This window comes from Gordionus sp. m RMFG-2023, chromosome 4 (genome assembly GCF_954871325.1).
Source record: "Gordionus sp. m RMFG-2023 chromosome 4, tfGorSpeb1-WG-v2, whole genome shotgun sequence".
Classification (NCBI taxonomy): domain Eukaryota; kingdom Metazoa; phylum Nematomorpha; class Gordioida; order Chordodea; family Parachordodidae; genus Gordionus; species Gordionus sp. m RMFG-2023.
In genome coordinates this window covers 15,118,427-15,137,041 of record NC_088778.1, presented here as the reverse complement: position 1 = coordinate 15,137,041, position 18,615 = coordinate 15,118,427, and the positions used below count along the sequence as shown (strand labels likewise).

The 18,615-nt window shown below is 25.7% G+C and overlaps 1 protein-coding gene across 1 annotated transcript in view; it reads right to left on the bottom strand.

Moving 5' to 3' along the window:
* LOC135928243 (uncharacterized) overlaps window positions 1–18,615 on the bottom strand; it is a 41,248-nt gene that overhangs the window by 11,154 nt on the left and 11,479 nt on the right. The window contains exons 5-7 of the mRNA XM_065464647.1: window positions 18,265–18,419; window positions 17,576–17,728; window positions 12,565–12,820 (exon numbers count right to left, since the gene is read on the bottom strand). Of these exons, the coding sequence (XP_065320719.1) occupies window positions 12,565–12,820; window positions 17,576–17,728; window positions 18,265–18,419 (564 nt within the window). The remainder of the gene's footprint in view (window positions 1–12,564; window positions 12,821–17,575; window positions 17,729–18,264; window positions 18,420–18,615) is intronic.

Below are 18,615 nucleotides of genomic sequence, written 5' to 3'. Positions count from 1 at the left end.
TAAACTTTTCCAATATTAAGTGAATAAATTCAAATAGTCTAATTGCAAGATTAAAAGATAAATTATTCATAAATTTCTCAAACCAATAAAATTAGTTACAAAAAGAAATATGCCAAAATAAGTACCAAAAAAGAAACTAATCGAAGTACGTTTAAATTTGTGCCGTTTGAAAAAAAAACGTTTTAAATTAATCCTAAACCTAAAGAAATTGTTTGATATTTTTCGTAATTTAAAATGTAAAATAATAATATTTACAAGACTTTCTGAATAATAAAATTTAATTTTTTTTAAGATAGGCTGTTATATTTGTACTTTATTGTCAGAAAGAAAAATATTAACTGTGGAATAAATATATAATGAATTTGATTTAGAAGTTCGATTAAAAAATTGTACATTGATGAGATAACAGAGAACAAATTTTAGATCTGATTAACGAGTCTAAAAATGTAGGTAGTAATTTTCTTGGCTTGCTTAATAATTTTTGACTATTTTACTTACACGTTTCATAACTAAATGATAATTACATTCACTAAGCTTGGTAAATAACAGAGACCTACATTCTGAAGCATGGAATGATTTTAAAAAAATTAGAGGCTGGCAGAGCTTCAAAATAAAGATAATTATAAAGGCAGGGACAAAACCTATGTCGAGTAGATTAAAAAAAAATATATAAATTACTCAGATGGAAAATTATAAAATGAATCGTTTAAAATACATCTACTGCTCATATTTTCCAATTCTCTTGCTAACAATTTACAATTTTTTTATATATAAAAAAGGTAAATTTTTATTTGTATAAAATAAAATATATGCAGTCTTAATTTTCTTGGATCTCAATGAGAGCCTTTTTTTCTTTTCATTTTCAGCAGGATTTAGTGAACCATTTATAGAAATAAAATTGAATCGGTAAATTTCGATTGATATCCTTTGCGGTGAGTAAAAACCCTCTTTTGGAATGTAACTTTTGTTTTATTGGTTTGAATACTTTTAGGACCTAAGGTCCAAATGAACCACAGGTGTTTGAAACCAACGGAATAAATAAGAGATTGTTTAGATGGCTATATTTATTGGTTCTGTAAGTTTTCAGCTCTCATGATGAAGTTGGCAAAAAAGGATCTGGCACGAACTACGTAGGTATAATCCCAGGCAAGGTATACTTTGGTTCCAAGGGGGTAGGGTCATCCCATCAGGTCTTTTTAGTTGTCAAGACCGAGACCAGAGGATTCCACTAAGGATGGAATGTTTTGGGATCTCAAGGTTATATTGACGATCCAATCGATGGCATATTGCCCCTCTTGAAAGCGACAATATAGATGGTGGCGGTCTAGGCTGTCGATATGGGTGTTACAGAGAGCAAATGTTGTTGGTGTTACAACTTCGCAGCCAAATCGAAGACCAATTGCGATTATAGTTCTTTGATGGTAAGTAGGAGACAGATTAGAACTAGATATCGTAACCATTCATAGCTTAGGTGATATGTGGCTATTAGGTTAGGGTGAAATTATTTGGTTTGATAACAAAATTCTGAAAATACGGGTCGGGACATAATTAAATGAGATTGATTTAAATCAATTTACTTTTTTTGTTTGTTTTAAAATAATTATTAGTATTTTTTCAATGAAAAACATCTCTGATTTTACTATTTTGCTTCAAAGTTTTGATTAATTGCTAAATTTTATTATTAGAAATAATTTTATAAGGTGTGATGATCCTGAAATCAGAGATAACCGATACAACCTTTTTAGTTGATATCGATGCCCAAACTTACACACCAAAAATAATGATGTAGTATATTTATATTTATTGGGAAAAAGTAAAGACATCAATATTTATCATTGTTTATTTATGAATTATAATTAAATAATTCATCAAATTAATTTAGATAAAAAAAAAGTAAGCAACTTATTTTTTTCTTCCTTTTTCATTTTTATTAGGTTATAAAATTCATATAATTTGACTAATAATATTTTTTAATATATGAGGCCGTTCCTGACCGTCGTATTTATAAACATAAATATGTTTAGCCGTTTATATTAGAGGTCTGTAATGGACAGGTTTCTAGCCACCCACTTGTTTTGAATTTTTTTTAATCAGCTCGCCCTTTTATCTATATATATCAGAGACCTGCAGAGGTACCATTTGCACGGCCCGGCTCGGATTAAAAAATTTTCGGCTCGGATTTTTTTTTCAAAAATTTTTTACGGCCCGGCCCGGATATTTAAAAAAAAATATTTTGGGCCCGGCCCAGATTTTTTAAAAAAATTTTTTTTTAGGCCCGGCTTGGAATTTTTTATAATTATATTCGACCTGGTATATACAAAAAATTCACCTATTTGGCATTTTATCATATTTTCGGCGAGTATTATCATTTAATAAGCAAGCATATTCGCTAATGTTGTTTAACGGCTGGTTTTGAGCCGATTTTTAAAAACGGCTAACTCAATATTTTCGTCAGAAAAATATTGACTAAGCCTCGAAATTTCGATACTATATGTCTAGACCTTTGCTCCTTCTTTGAACAAAATTTTCATGCTTGCATAATATTTTTCTGGATAAAAAACTGAGTTAGCCGTTTTTAAAAATCAGCTCAAAACTAGCCGTTTAACAACGTACATATTTTTTTTTTATTCTAAACAGATATAGTATATTACAAATTGATACTATATAAAATTTGTGTAAATAATATTTTGAGAATATACTATATTAATTGTATTTATAAAAAAAATAAAACTGATATTTTAATTAATAAAAAATATAACATATATTATATAATAATGCCTTAGCGTATTTATTCCATGGTAGGAAAACTATAATTATATTATGTAATTACTATAAGTGTTAGCTAGTGTTAATTTTCACCAAACATTATATTAATCATAACTATATATAATCATTATAACCATATCTAATTGACAAATATAATAATTCATGTTGTATAAATTTTTTAAAAAAATACGGCCCGGCCCGGATATTTAAAAAAAAAAAATTTCAGCAGGTCTCTGATATATATTGTTTAATCCGCCCACCCGCCTGCCTAATGTTTAAAAAATATTTTAATGGCTGATTTGGATCCATTTATTTTAATTAATCATATATATGTAAAATTATGAAATAAAACTATTTTTAATAAATTAAAGTCTGCTTAACTCATTTAGACTGAAAAGTATAAAAAATTCACCAGCCCACGCGCCCATTATTTAAAATTTTTAACCAGCCCGCCAGCCAACCCTTCAATGTTGAAAATATTTTAGAAAACCCGACTATGCCAGCCCGAAGTATGAGCGGAAGGGCTAAATACCTGCCCATTTCAGACCTCTAATCTATATAGCTTCCTCTAAACAGAATACGGTGGTGTTATAATTTAAAATCTAAATAGACTGGTTTAAATAGAAATAAGTTTCAATTATCATCTTTTGAGCATCGGCCACTGTTATCAAGCAAAACATAAGTATTGAAGTTCTTCTATGCATTAAATTATTTTTTTTTTATAAACTCTTATAAAAATTATTTTAATAGTTTTAAATTTAACGAAATTTTATAAAATCTCTATAATTATTTATGCTCATTTTAATAAAAAATATTGACAATATTTTATCAATATTTTTGTTGATAATAAAATTAATTCAGATGCAGTTAAAAAAATTAATTAAGTCTAAATAATCAAACCCTGGTAATTTTAAAGTTTCTTTTCTTCAATTAAGGCTAAGAACCCTCCTTTCAGTGGCGTAGCTACGGGGGTGGTTTTCGGGTTTGGACCCCTCCCAGAGCAAATTTTTTTTTAGATTATACGTTCAAAAGACTTAAAAGTGACTTTGTATCAAATAAATACCATTAATATTTATATTTTTCTGGTTTTGATGTTTGTGAAAGGATATTATATTACTATTGAATTTATTCTGGGTAGTATTATTATAAAGTCATTGAGAATAATCTACTAAATTATAATAACATTATTCATGCATTTAAAAATATTTATATATATTGTCGAAGATGTGGTTATGATTTTTAAGATAAACCCGGCCGAAGGCCGGGCAAAAGGGCTAACCCAGGATTTTATATGTATGGACCCCCTCTAAGGAAAATTCCTAGCTACGCCACTGCCTCCTTTTAAAAAAATGGTTCAGATTTGGGTTCTGGTTCAGTAAAATATCTCTGAATCAACTCAGGGTTCAGGTAGGTTCAAGGTTCGTGGTCCAGAAAAATAAATGTTTATAAAATTAAATAAAAAGTAAAAGAAACAACAGTTTATTATAAACTTTATTTTGCTATATTAAGCCCTATCATAAAAATAATTTATCATTATAATTAGAACATATGCAAATTATCATGATATCTTCCAAAATTGGGATGTTAAAATTATTTTGATTTTTATACCTAACCTCGATAGTTTATTATTTGCATTTAATAAAGCTATTTTACCTTGTGATTATGTTCTTTTCTTTGGTCTTACATTTAAATTAATAATCCAAACAAACAAAAATATATATTTCTAAAATACATAATATTAGATTGTACATTATCTGTTATAAAAAAAGTTACAAAATATGCTGGTAAATTTTTACATAAAATCTAAAACATAATAAAACAATTACACGCAAAATAATTTTCACCAAAAAATGTTTTTATGTGTTTTACCTTTTATAATAATCCTCAAAAAACGTCAATCAAATTTAGCTAGTAGTGTTCTTTTAACAAATATTTGTCCAATAAAAATGATTATAGAGTAATCGGTCCAATAGTAATCACCATACCAAACTCAACATTCATTCTATTTAGCTACCAGTTCTATTTATAAATCATATGGAAAACTCTGTGAAAATATTATTATGATACGCAAATATATACCCAGATTTCAGAATAAATTTATGGAAGATTTAAAGACTCAACTACAGAATAATTAATTAAATTATTTTATAATCATTCATTAATTTTATTTCTAAATTTACCATTAAATATACTTGATTTTGTTACAATTATGGATTCATGTAATCATTTTAAAACCTATAAATAATGATTACCATCAAAATTTCACTAATCTATTGAAACAAATATTCTAAAAAGATAAGCACACTATTTACTATTCATACCATAATCTTTGTAAATTACTGTCAATCAGTGGATCCACAAGAGGTATCATCAGTCCTCTTAAATTAAACGAGCCCTGACAGTAGGGTAAATTACTGTCACTTAGTGGATCTTGGCTTATCGACAAGAGGTACCACCATCCCTATTTAATTAAATGGGCCCTGACAGTAGGGTAAATTTTACTGACAAACAGTGGATGCAAATTCACTGCACTGGATACACCCTCTTTTGGGTGGTGGAAGCCACTTAATTGTGTGTTTCCCCAGTGAAGGACAAGACACGCTACCAGTTATAAACATATTACCATAAATGTCTCTAGGAATTTAGGAGTAAAAAATTAATGAAATGTTCTCGAAATTTGTTATCAAAAGCATTTTTAAAGTATACCTTAATAATATGCATGTTAGGAAGAGGATTCTGAATATAATCGAATGGCATGCTATTTTGACTTCTTCCTTAACACATCCTAATTGTGTATACCTAATATATTAAGACTCTGGATTTTAACCCATAGCAATTATTTTTGATAATAATCTTCTAAATAGCCAATTGCAATGGGATGGATACCACCACAGAGTTTTTGTGACACAATCAGGTTGACCCCATATTTGATTCTAATCTAAGATAGGAGGTCGTTTTTTAAAAGAGTATTTATTAAGGTCTTAAAAGCATTTAAATGATTTTTTGAGGTAAGTGTAGGTTTTATATGAAATTCATGTGTATATTTAATAGTTCCTCATCACTTATTTCTTAAAAATTCATTTTTATTATTATTCTAAAACTGGAGATAGAATAAATACCAAATTTTATTTTTATTATTTTAAGAAATATTATTTTATTCTCCAAACAATTTCTCTTTAAATCCAAAAATTTTATTGAATAATAATTATTGTAAACAAGACAACCGACGAAAATTTGATTTTAAAAATTTAATTATATTTTAATGAAATGAATCAAAATTATGATAATATTATTTTTCTTTAAAATAATAATAAAAAATATTCTTTTTAATATTTTGTTTTTTGAACCAGATATCGGAATCTTTATATAAAACCATACAATAAGTTAAATAAACTCTTAATTCCATTTACATAATACTTGAAAACGTTTTAAAGAATCATGCTGGATGAATTGATTATTTTTTGTGAATGAATAATATATTTTTCTTAATAAGAAAAAATAGGGAGATAGAATAATCTAATATTAGCTATAATTTATTTATAAGTTAAAATTCTAAGATTTTTTATGTAAATAGTTAAATAATCAATCAATCAAAAAAAATATTTTTGATAAAAATGGAGATATAATAACCTCTAACTCAGGTGACAAAATACTTTAATGATTGAAAATGTTTTAACATTTCAATCAAAAATATTCATGGGGAGGCTGCAGCCCATGGGATGCCAGGTATAATATATTTACTAACGTGCCTGGGTCAGGACAGGGTTTTTGATAAAAAGCCTAAAAAAATTTTCATTTAAATTTACTTATTAAACTGTGACTATCTTAAAAACATATAGCATTTTTTTCTTCTAATAATAATAAATTTCAGTATTGCAAACAAAGTGATTGCCTAAATACACTTAAATATTATTTATTTTCATTTAAAACAATAAATTAAATTTTTGGATATAAACTTGGGAAAAATTTTTGAAACTTATGATGAGCTTGGGTTTGAATATTTTATTAAATATGGATTGGGCCTGCAAATTATTTTTATTGCTGACCTGGGCTGGAGGCTGATGAATAAATCAAGGCCCGTGAAGGTCTCTGTTGTAAATAATAATATTTTTTTTTAATAATATTTTTTGTGTTGTGAAAAAAAATAAAAATTATAATCATTATTCGATATTATTTTTTTATGTTGTTAAATTCAAAAAAAGAAATAAAATTTTAAGTGTGAAAAATCTTTTTGCAGAATTCTATAATTCAGGGCCTTCGTACATTTCCAACAGTCTCTAATTTCAATAACTGAATTATTTCATTTTCCATCACTTTTTATAAAGAATATTTAAACCACAGATATGCCTTATTTAAATCATTTGAAAAAAAAATCTAATAATTGCTGGATTCAAGAAATTGTTGTACATAAGGAAATAAAGAAAGCCATTGTGAAGTGTATATATGGAGGAAATATTAATCCATTTTTATTTTAGCATAAATAACAAAAAAAAATGCCTGTTGTGACCTTGCCTTTTACATATATTTTAGGGATTTTTAAGAATTTGTTATTAAAAATATAAGTCACTAGCTGATAGCCTGTCAAGAATGACGGGGAATCAGAATTTTCTTCTTTGTTCAATGATGGATGAATAATACATTTTTCCCTTATTTGAAGATGAATGAATCAGAAATTTTCCTATCTTATGTAATGTGATTCAGAAATTTATATTTATATAGATGAGGAGTTATTCTAAAATTTTTAATTATTTTTTATAAAATATGTTTATGAAGTATATGGTTAATAATTTTAATTTATGTGCACAATAAAAAATCTTTTAAATTAAATTATATTCATTTGTATTTGTAATTATAATATAAAAAACTAGATGAGTTTTGTGTAAAAAATATAAATTTATAAATCACACCTTATAAGAGAGGAAAATATCTGATTCATTCATCATCAAATAATTCATCCATCATTGAATATATAAGAAAATTCTGAGACTATCAGCTAGTGTTTTAAATAATTTACGTTTTTTTATATTTTAATATCGTGTTATAAATCGCCGCCTTAGTATTATACTATTCTATCTCCACATTTCCCAACTTTACAGGAGAGCGATTTTAAAAAATGATCCTCCTCTTTTCAAAACGGTAAGAGCTATAGAATAAAATTTCAATTGAAAAAATTCGTAAATGTTCTCTATGTCCTGGAGATAGAATAAAAATGAATAAAAATTAAATTTCAAATTCAAAATTCATGTTATTCTATATCCATGTAAAATTAGCATTTTTTCTTAAATTTGTCTCCAAAAATAACTTTTAACAGGTAATTTCTCAAATTGTATTTATCGGTTTTATAATAATATAACATATAAATCAGAGACCTGCAGAGGCACCATTTGCACGGCCCGGCCCGGCCCGGTTTTAAATTTTTTAGGCCCGGCCCGGATATTTTTTAAAAAAATTTTTTACGGCCCGGCCCGGATAAATTTTAAAAAAATTTTTTACGGCCCGGCCCGGATTTAAAAATTTAAGGCCCGGCCCGGATATTTTTTAAAAAAAAAGTTTCAGGCCCGGCTCGGAATTTTTTAAAATTATATTCGACCTGGTATATACAAAAATTTACCCATGAGGTATTTTACTATATTTTTCAGCGAGTATTATCGCTTATTATTTAAAAAATACATGAAAAAGGCTAATATTTTGAGAATATTATATTGAATTTATAAAAATTATAAAACTGTTATTTATAAAAATGGATATTTTGAGCATACACTATATTTTTTGCATTTATAAAAATAAAACTAATATTCATAAAAATGGTAATAATATTTTGAGCATATACTATATTTTATATTGCATTTAAAAAAAATAAAACTAATATTTAATTTATAAAAATGCAAAATATTTTGAGAATATAATATATTGTATTTAATTTACTATTTAATTTATAAAATAAAAATAAATCGCTATTTAAAAAAATGCATGTATAATAAATAGTATTTTGAAAATATAATCTAATTGCACAATATTAATATAATTTATTTTATAATTTTTAAATATTTTATATTACATTTATAGGTTGGTTTTTCAGGTGTAAAAAAAATTTATTAATTTTCATGGATTTACCATCACATTTATGTCTTTTTAGATGTGATGTACCATGTTTATAATTATAAGATAATATACTTGAACAATTCTTACATTGTACGTAGCCAATGTTTTTTTTATTTTCATCTATGATGATGTTAAATTTAGCCCATATTTAAGATTTTAAATTATTATTTGTATTTCTAAAAGAATAAATATTATTTTTAATTTTATTAATTATATCATTAGTATTTTGTGCCATGATATTCCTTTATTTGATTGTTTTGGTAAATATTCAAAAAATTTAGATATGAATTATAAAAAATATATTATTAATACTCGAATATTGGGGCTTATTTAAGATATTCCTTTATTTGATTGTTTTGGTAAAATATGTTGTAAAAATTTAGATATGAATTATAAAAAAATATATTAATACTTTGTATAAATTTGCAGGAAATTAATAATTAGATCGATCTGTGAGTGTTAGGTGTGTTAACCATCACCCAATATTATATTAATCATAACTATAATATAATATAATCTTATAACCATTAACTCATAATGTAAAAAATTTTATAAAAAATATTAAGGCCCGGCCCGGGTTTAACAATCTTAGGCCCGGCCCGGATATATTTTAAAAAAAATTTTTTAGGCCCGGCCCGTATATATTTTAAAAAAAATTTTTTAGGCCCGGCCCGGGTATATTTAAAAAATTTAAAATACGGCCGGGCCGGGTATAGGGCCGGGCCGGGCTTAGGACCGGGCCTGCAGGTCTCTGATATAAATATAGCATAATGTTTGAAGAAATTTAAAATGTAAAAAACTTTTTAAAATTATTTATCCCATTAAAGATTATACATAAATTCTATCAAATTCTGGGGAAAATTTGAGCATTGACTTGTGGTCTTCAACCTTTTCCTTGATTATCAAGCAATTTTTACTAGTCGCAATACTTGGATATATCCGGAATTATCTGACTCATCGTAATATTACTTTTGGATTTAGAGCTATTTATGGAATTACTTAAAACATATCGTCTTTTTGATTAGTTTTATAAAATAGGAATATAGGGTGCCCTTGACTATATAAAATTTGTTTAATAGATGGGATCTTTTGGTTAAAACATTTGAAACTTCCTTGATATTCCAAAAAATCATTATTTAGGTGGTTAAAATGGATTAGATCTATTCATTGGTAAAATATGCAATAAGCTCAAGGGGCTGTAAATCACAGTTTTAGAAAGACCTATATGATAAAATTTTTGATATAATAAAAAAAATAACGATCTGACTATGTACGTTGTCGATCTCTTGTATATTCGAATGGCCCGTTTCTGAGTATTTTTGTGTTATGCTTTTAATTGAAGGATGCTTCACGATAAAATGGATCAAATTAAAGAACATGATGGAATTTGATTTTGGCGAATACATGAATCTGAAAAATATTTTCTCTAAGGTTAGGTACATCTTTTAAAATTAGATTTAAAATTTTTATCAAAGCTGATGCGCACTCCGCCTGAGATTCCCTATGAGCATAGAGCACAATATGCCCTTTTATAGATGTTACAATGGGCTGTGTAAGTGTTTAATTTACGTTGGTAAAAAAATGAGGATGTTGAGTTTAAAAGGGACAGAATTTTTTCTAAATCAAAACAAACAACAGCGACCTCTTTGTCGATATTAACTCGCGGAATTTTGTTGCTCCCGAGAGGAATTCTAATTATTTACATGATTGTTATATTTGTATAAAAATTCAATATTGGACTGTATAATTTTAAACTCCTCATAGATCACATCTTTCATGGTTTATGAAATCCTAGATTAAAGCCATAATTAACTATTGTATAAGCATGTTCTAGGACCGGTTAGATATTTTCTATTCTACATTTATCTTAATATAGATCAAACATCATCTTACTTCATTGTTTAATACTAGAGATATAAAATTGTAGAGCCTATCTATCTTTTCTTCTTAAATTATTTGGGCCATTTTAAATGAAAAATTATTATAAAATTTATTTAAAATAGATATAGCATATCCTCAAAAAGTATAAAAATTACCAAATAAACATATTTTTAAAGGATAGAAGAAAAAAAAACTTTGGAGTTAGAATAATTTGACAATTTATCCTTTTTTGGATATATAATAATATAATCCTATTAGTTGGATGGAAATAGAATAATATAATCTAAAAAAACACATTGTAGAATTTAATATTGGGGATTCCTGGAAATCTGGATTCATTTTTAGCATTTTTGTTGTTGGGATAGATAGTTCTGACCTTAAAATATAAAACTCTGTGAAAAAATAATTTTTTTCAATAAGTGGACATAGAATAGTATAATCCTCAGGTGACAATATGTTATTCGATCCATATATTTTTCGCCGATCCGATAAGTTCCGACATCGGTTCAAAACCGATCCGATATTTATACTGATTTTCACCCCCCCCCCTTAAACCAAATGTAATTAAGAAATCAATATATACAAAAAATCGAATTATGCATTTAATTAAAAAAAAATTATTTCTACAATTAAGACTATAATTAAAAAAAAATATAGATAAAAAAAAATATTATAATTATGTAAAATAAATATATATAACATTAAATAACAAAAAAATAGAAAAGCAAAAAGATTGGATCGGTTTTTTACAGGTATCGGCTCGATCCGATATTTTTGGAAAACGCTAAATAACGGTGCAAATCCGATACGATATTTAATATCGGCACAGCCCTAGTTATTATTAGTATATTCTTTAAAATAAATAAAATTTTAATAATTTTTTAAAAAAGTCATTGAACCCTAAATTTTAAAAAAGGGCTCGGGTTTAGGTTCAGTAAAATATTGAGTGCTCGAAGCGTTTTGGTTCAGGGTTCGGGTTCACAACCCTGTCTTGAATTATAAATTATATACTCAGAATGTTTAAGAATTATTAAAAATGGGAAAGGTTATATATTGATATGATAATAGTATATGATAAACTACTTTCTAATCAATATTATTTTGCTAATTAACAATGGTTAAACATAAATTCCACAAAAAAAAGTTTAATATAGTAAAATGAATGCATGCCTGATTAATAACTTTGTCTCAATAGTTACTTTCATCCATGGCATATTGTATAAAATTGTTTTTATATTATTATAAAAATTTTAAAAAAATGATTTTTTTGATTTTTATAAAAGGCCGGGCCATAAAATAATCAAAATTTTAAAAATTCGGTTTGGGTAAAAATAATAACCGTGCTTAGCTTGAAATCATAAATACCTTGCTTAAAACTTCGACCTATGACGGTCTTCGATAAATATGAATATAATAAAAATTATCATGTCGCGTAGTGTTGTTAAACGGTTAGATTTGAGCCGATTTTTAAAAAAGCTTAACATATTTTACCCAGAAAAATATTATGCTTGTTTAAAATTTTGCAAATAAATGACACAAAGGTTTTGCCATCTATTAGCGGAATCTTGAGAAGTAAGCAATATTTTTCTGGCTAAAATATTGAGCTATTGAGTTAAACATTTTTAAAAATCGGCTCAAATCGAGCTCAACAACGTTAACTGAAACATTCCCTATTGGTCAATTTTCATTCCCTTTTTTTATTAGATCCCTTAAGTAGTTTTATTAGATTTTTTTTGAACCTGTTGTCAGTAAATATATATGAAGGTTAAAAGAAGTCATTCGAGAGAGATAAAATAAAACCCAACTAATTTATACTAGGTTTTTCCCGTTGAAAAAGTTTTATCGTGGAGGGCGTGTTGACGTTTTTCTCCAAAAATCTTTTGTATTGGTTAGCGCCCATCCATTTGACGAAGAAAGATTTTATATCATTTCCAGCGGGTTTTCTTAGCAATTGCCTTAGAAAAGACATAAAAAAGGTTAAACTTTCGTGATCCCAATCGTCGTACAAAGACTTTTTAGGGGTCATTTTGACAAGGTACATGTGAGAATAATCGAATTTAGGCCTTTTTTTCTAAAAATAAATATAATATATATTAATATAGCGTTTCACTTTAAAGTATCACTTCAAACTTATTTTATATATTTAAAATACTTGTTAATTTCAAATGATACACTACAGGAGATACATTTTATATAAAGGTATATTTTTTAAAAAAAGTAAGGAAAGAGTATAAGCGTAATAGATAATCCTACATTGTGAATTCTAGAGGGATTTCCCGTTAGTTAGAATGCTTATTTTCTTTCTTCCAAATGGCGTCAGAACTAGAACTTTGAAAGTGTTCAATTATGATAACTCGTCTTAATTTTTTTCAACATTTATTTAAAAAGTATAAACATGTTTGAAACAGGATTTTATAGATATAACTAGGAAACAAATATATTTTTTTAAATCCTTTACAAAAATTTGATTAGTGATTATATTCGGTTGGAGTAGGAGAGCTAGAGATGTAGTGCAAGGATTTTATTCCTCCCGATCAATCTTAATTTTAAAAAAAATTATTGTTGCTAAAAGTTACATTTGTAACAAAATAATTTTTCAAATTTTAATATATTTAAGGAATTTAAATAAAATACAATTCAAATATCGCACTGAAAAAATATGCCACTATATAATATTTATTTGCATTGATAAAAAATAAAAATCACAATATAATATCTATATGAACCGAAAAAAATATAGCACAATACAATATTTATATTTTATAAAAATTGGGTTTAATAAATTATTGTTGGACTTCATTAACAATAAATTTTTCAAAATTGGTGTCTAAATGAATACTCGTTTATATCTAAAAATAAGCTTTCCTAGTCTAAACAAATTTTCTACAAGAGCGTTTGTTTATGAGACATTATATTCAGTAAACAGTAAATTTAAATTTGAGAAATTATCGTATACATCGAACCTAATTTTTCAAGCCCGGTCAGAAATTTTATTTAAAAGATTTGTCCTGCTCAGATTGATCCCGAACAAATTTTTTTTTATTTTTCCCGAACCGATCCGAAATAAAAATTATATCTGACCCCGCCCGAATTTATCTAAATATAGAAAAATTTAATTTTTTTTAATAGTAAAAAAAAATTCTACAAATAAAAAATATTAGAGCCTTGTTTCTTGCAAGAATTTTAAAATATATCAATTTACCTGACAAAATGTAATATCATATTTAAAATTTAAGCCCGACCCGGTCCGAAATTTTTTAAAAAATATTAGGCCCGACCTAGCCCGAACCGAAATTATTTTTAAATAATAAGGATAATGAATGAGATATACAAAAAATATTTAACAATAAAAAGAAACTAGAAAGTAGTTATTTACTTTTGAAATTACTTTTTAAAAATTGCAGTTACTAGTTATATTTAAAAATAAGTAACTATTTTTTGGCAAAAATATAACTAGTTACTTTAACAACAGTAGCAAATAGGGATTAACCGTAGCAAATTTAAAAAAAATGATTAATAGGAAAAATTCAAATTTTTATTCAATTTATAAAGCTATTCTATTCTAAAAAAATAACATTTATTTGATATTTTCTTAAGAATAAAATTTTCATCGTATCATTGTAGGATCAAAGCCAAGACCCTGAGGTTCTTATCGAAAGATTTGCCAGTTCTTACAATAACCATAAATCTTATATTCGGTTTCATAAGATTTATAAAGGCCAATTTTTATAATATGAAAGATACCCAATTAAAATCGTAGTTTCTAACGACACATTAGGCCATTTATTATCGCTGTCATATAACAAACATCTAATTTGAAAAAACTCATTATTCCATTTTTAGACTCCAATAATTTTTGAATTAAACTTATTATAAGTGCTGACATTCTTATTATTAAGCCATTTATAGAATAAGTGAAAAACCTCATTTGATAATAAATTTCATTATTCTACTAAGTATGAAGGCCAATTAAAGAATGAAGGTTAAATTTTATTTATTTTCCAAATTCAAATTTTATCCTAAAAATTACATATTTTATACATTAATTTATGATAAAAAAAAAATGCATGTATCTAACAAATCATATAGATGTTATTTTAAATATTATTCTACATGTGGTGAATAACGACTATTTTGGCGCTTTTCATTGTATCATAAATTAAAGAAATGCAGCATCTAGATTTAAAAATGACATTCAGCTTTTTTGAAAAACTACATAAGCTTAATATTTCATTTTAATATTCTTATCAAAGATCTTCAGACCCAAAACCTTTCCCAGAACATGGGCTAAAATGGCAAAATTTTAAAAATCCGGGCCAGGCTAATTTTTATAAAACCCTGACCAGTCCTAATAAGTTTAAATGATATCAATCAATTAACAAGTTAAAATAATACAAGTAGTATATTTCCAATTTCTTTTAAAACAATTTACAACATTATTTAAAATGACGAAATTTTAAAAACATGGGATGAAAAACGGATTTTAAAATCTGGGTCTGGACTAAAATTTGGACCCCTGCAAGCCTCTTATTTTCATATTAATGCTATTAGAAAAAAATGAAAAAAAATTTGTTGCCAAAATGAAGAGTCTAAGAATGTTCAAACAGAATTTTTGACCAAATTTTACCTAAAATTATAAAGTAATTTTGTAGGAAATCTTTTATAAGTAAATCTTTGGTGATATTTATGCATAAAAATATATAATGTTGAAATTATAAATATTTTTAAAAAAAATTTTGATCTTTTAAAAAATGTTCAATTTTATGATTTACAAAGATATTTTGCTCAAAATCATTTGTAAACCTGCTATGGTAGAAGGGTTTACAATTCATGTTTTATCAAAATTTATTAGGTAAAATATGATATTTTCAAATGAAAAAAAAACTATTTTATTATTTCTAATTTCTAATAGAGTAATTTTTTTCACAATAATTTCTAAAAATTTCTTAATTTCTGGGGGAAATTTCCATCATAATATATAAGGTATATTGTTAACCCGTTTGAGATGGGCTATATTCACAGGCATTTATTTATGGTCGATGTTTACTAACTTAAAAATTATGGGTTATACACTTGCCTTTTTAAAAATGATATAATATAAGAATAATTTTGGCTACATAAAAATTAAAAAAATGTATTAATTCATAGTGTACTAGTATTTGTAGAGTTGGCATGATTACATCAAAATGATTTAATTTAAATCGCAATTTGAATAAATTCATTGATTAAATATTTTACTGATGCAAAAAAAGTATTTGCCTCAAGACTATAGTAATTATTATTTTAGGAGTAAATTAATTTTATTGTTAAAATTTAAGGTGTTTTTGTGAAAAATAAAAAATATGGTAAAAAACGTATTTTCGACCTTAAATTTAAAAATAAGGAAACTTACTAATAAAAACTTGACTTTATATTAAAAATTTAAACTTTTTATTGCAATTTTTTTATTTATGTATCAAATTTGATAAATACTATTTTATTGTTAAAATTTAAGGTTTTTTTTATGGAATATAAAATAAAAAAGTGTTTAACGTTAAATTTAAAAATAAAGTATTTACTTAACATGATTTTTTTTAAAAAAAATCTAAATTTTTATATTTGCTATAAGGATATTTTATATCATTAAGCACCATTATATATTTTTGACCACATTCTTTCTTTTCTATTATTAGAAAGCATATTTACACTGAAGAACTTGAAAGACATAAATAGATTTTGATCAATTTCAGATGCATTCAATGAGAATGAAATTAATTTCAATTAGAGAACTGGATGACGAGCTTTTGTTCATGTACTCAATTTAAAAAATATAATTTATGTATGCTTAATGAGGCGAACACCCAACATTTCAAAATGAAGCGTGGAAGAAAGGCATAATAAGCCTCAGTCCTTATAAAAATTATAATTATCATTTTAAATAACATTTATCCATTCTTAAAATAAATATATGATATTTTACCAAAATATTTTAAAATATTTCAACAATTAAACCACTTAAATTATTCTATGATTGTAATTTTTATCAAATAATCAAATTTAACACCCCGCCCCCACCCCTTTCAAATGAGGCATAGCGTAAGAAAATTAAATGGATTATCACTAACAAAGGGACTATTATATACCAATTCACTTCCTAAAAAATACAGTAAAACCTGTCTAATTTGCGCACGATTTGAACCAAGAATTTGCACAACTTAGATGCTCAATTTTTTAAGATCTTTTAATTTCGAATCGTAGTTATTATGAATTTGATTGGCACTCAAAATTTTAGTCAAATTAGGGAATTTCTTAAATATCATGTCCAGATTAGATAAGTTTTACTGCATTTAAATAGAATACCGATAATTTTTTTCATATAATTTTAAAAATATTTCCATTGTAATTTGTATAAAAAAATAAGTAATATGAAATTATTTCTTTTGCTTTTTTAAGGATAATAGTTGCCATTTTTAGTAAGAAAATTAGGACGAAATCATGTAAAATTAAGGAATATTTAAATCCATGAATTTGTTTTAAATAAAATAAAACAATGTTTTAATCAAATAAATCGATTTTTTGAATTTTTATAAAAAAACTTAATTTTTACCAATCCTAGTATTTTGGTTTTATAGTAGGTTTTATTTCGCAGTCTGGGTGCAGAGGGAACGAGACGTTGATTAATAGCAATCCTTATTTAATAATTAACAGCTAACCTACAAACTATTTAAGTACCCTGGATAGGGTAAAACAAGTATAAATCGCTTATAAAGTTCTCGTTTATGAGTATTTCCCTGTTTTTTAATTTAGATAACGGGTTAGATAAATTCAAAGGTTTTTATACTTATACCGTTAAAAGAAGAGGTGAGAGATCAGGGTAAAAATCACCCAAGGGTCTTTTGTCTAAGAATTCGATGTCGTAAAACATTTTGTAGCTAACGGATGCATAGTTGTACCAAAAGCTCCTGTAAGGCGGTTTATCATACATAGCAGTTCTCATATACTTTTTTGAAGGGAGTGGAATAAAAATAATAAATGTATGAATAGGTAAGATATTAGAATTTATAACCTTCTATATAATAATAATGACACAAATTTGTGAACTACCATAATTCCCTCAAAATTTATGACAAAATATTATATCTATGAATTTATAAATATATTCTATTCGTTAAATATTTTATTAAGCTTTTGTTAATAGATATCAAATTATAATATTCTCAGTCTCAGTTTTTTTAACAAATCGATAGGTTTCTTATTTTTAAATATATGACCATGTTTTAATTATTTTGCTAAGCTTCTAATTTTTTAAAAAGAATTTGTTTAGTTTTAATTTAACCTTAAGAAATGAAGATTTTATAAAAGTTTTAAGGATTTTATGGTGCAGATATAAATAAAATTATCATTCTGACTATTTTGTTTGGTATTTAAATCAGATGTTAAATATATCATTTTCCAAAAAAAGTAATAAAATAATTAGTAAATGTTTAAAAATGACTAATGTGTGTAAACAAGGATAATTTTAATGATAAGAATTACTGTGGCTTCTCGTCCAGAAATGTAAAATAAAAATTGGATACGCCCATGAGAGTACAAGCTATCGTTATTTGGGTATTGAAGTTGTAGTATGGCGTTGTGCAAAAAGCCCGCTTCGTATTTAAAAGGCATAATCGAGAACATTTGGATTTTTGGATCTTAAAAATTATTTATTCATTAATATTTATATAAATAATAACACCGCATTAAACATCATATCATCAAATAGTGTTAATCACAAAAACAAAAATTATTTTTAAATTTTAATACTTCTTAAAAGTATCTAATAATTGCCGCTTAAAGCATATATCCCTATTGTTAAATTATGTTATATATTTTTCGTAACATCTCATA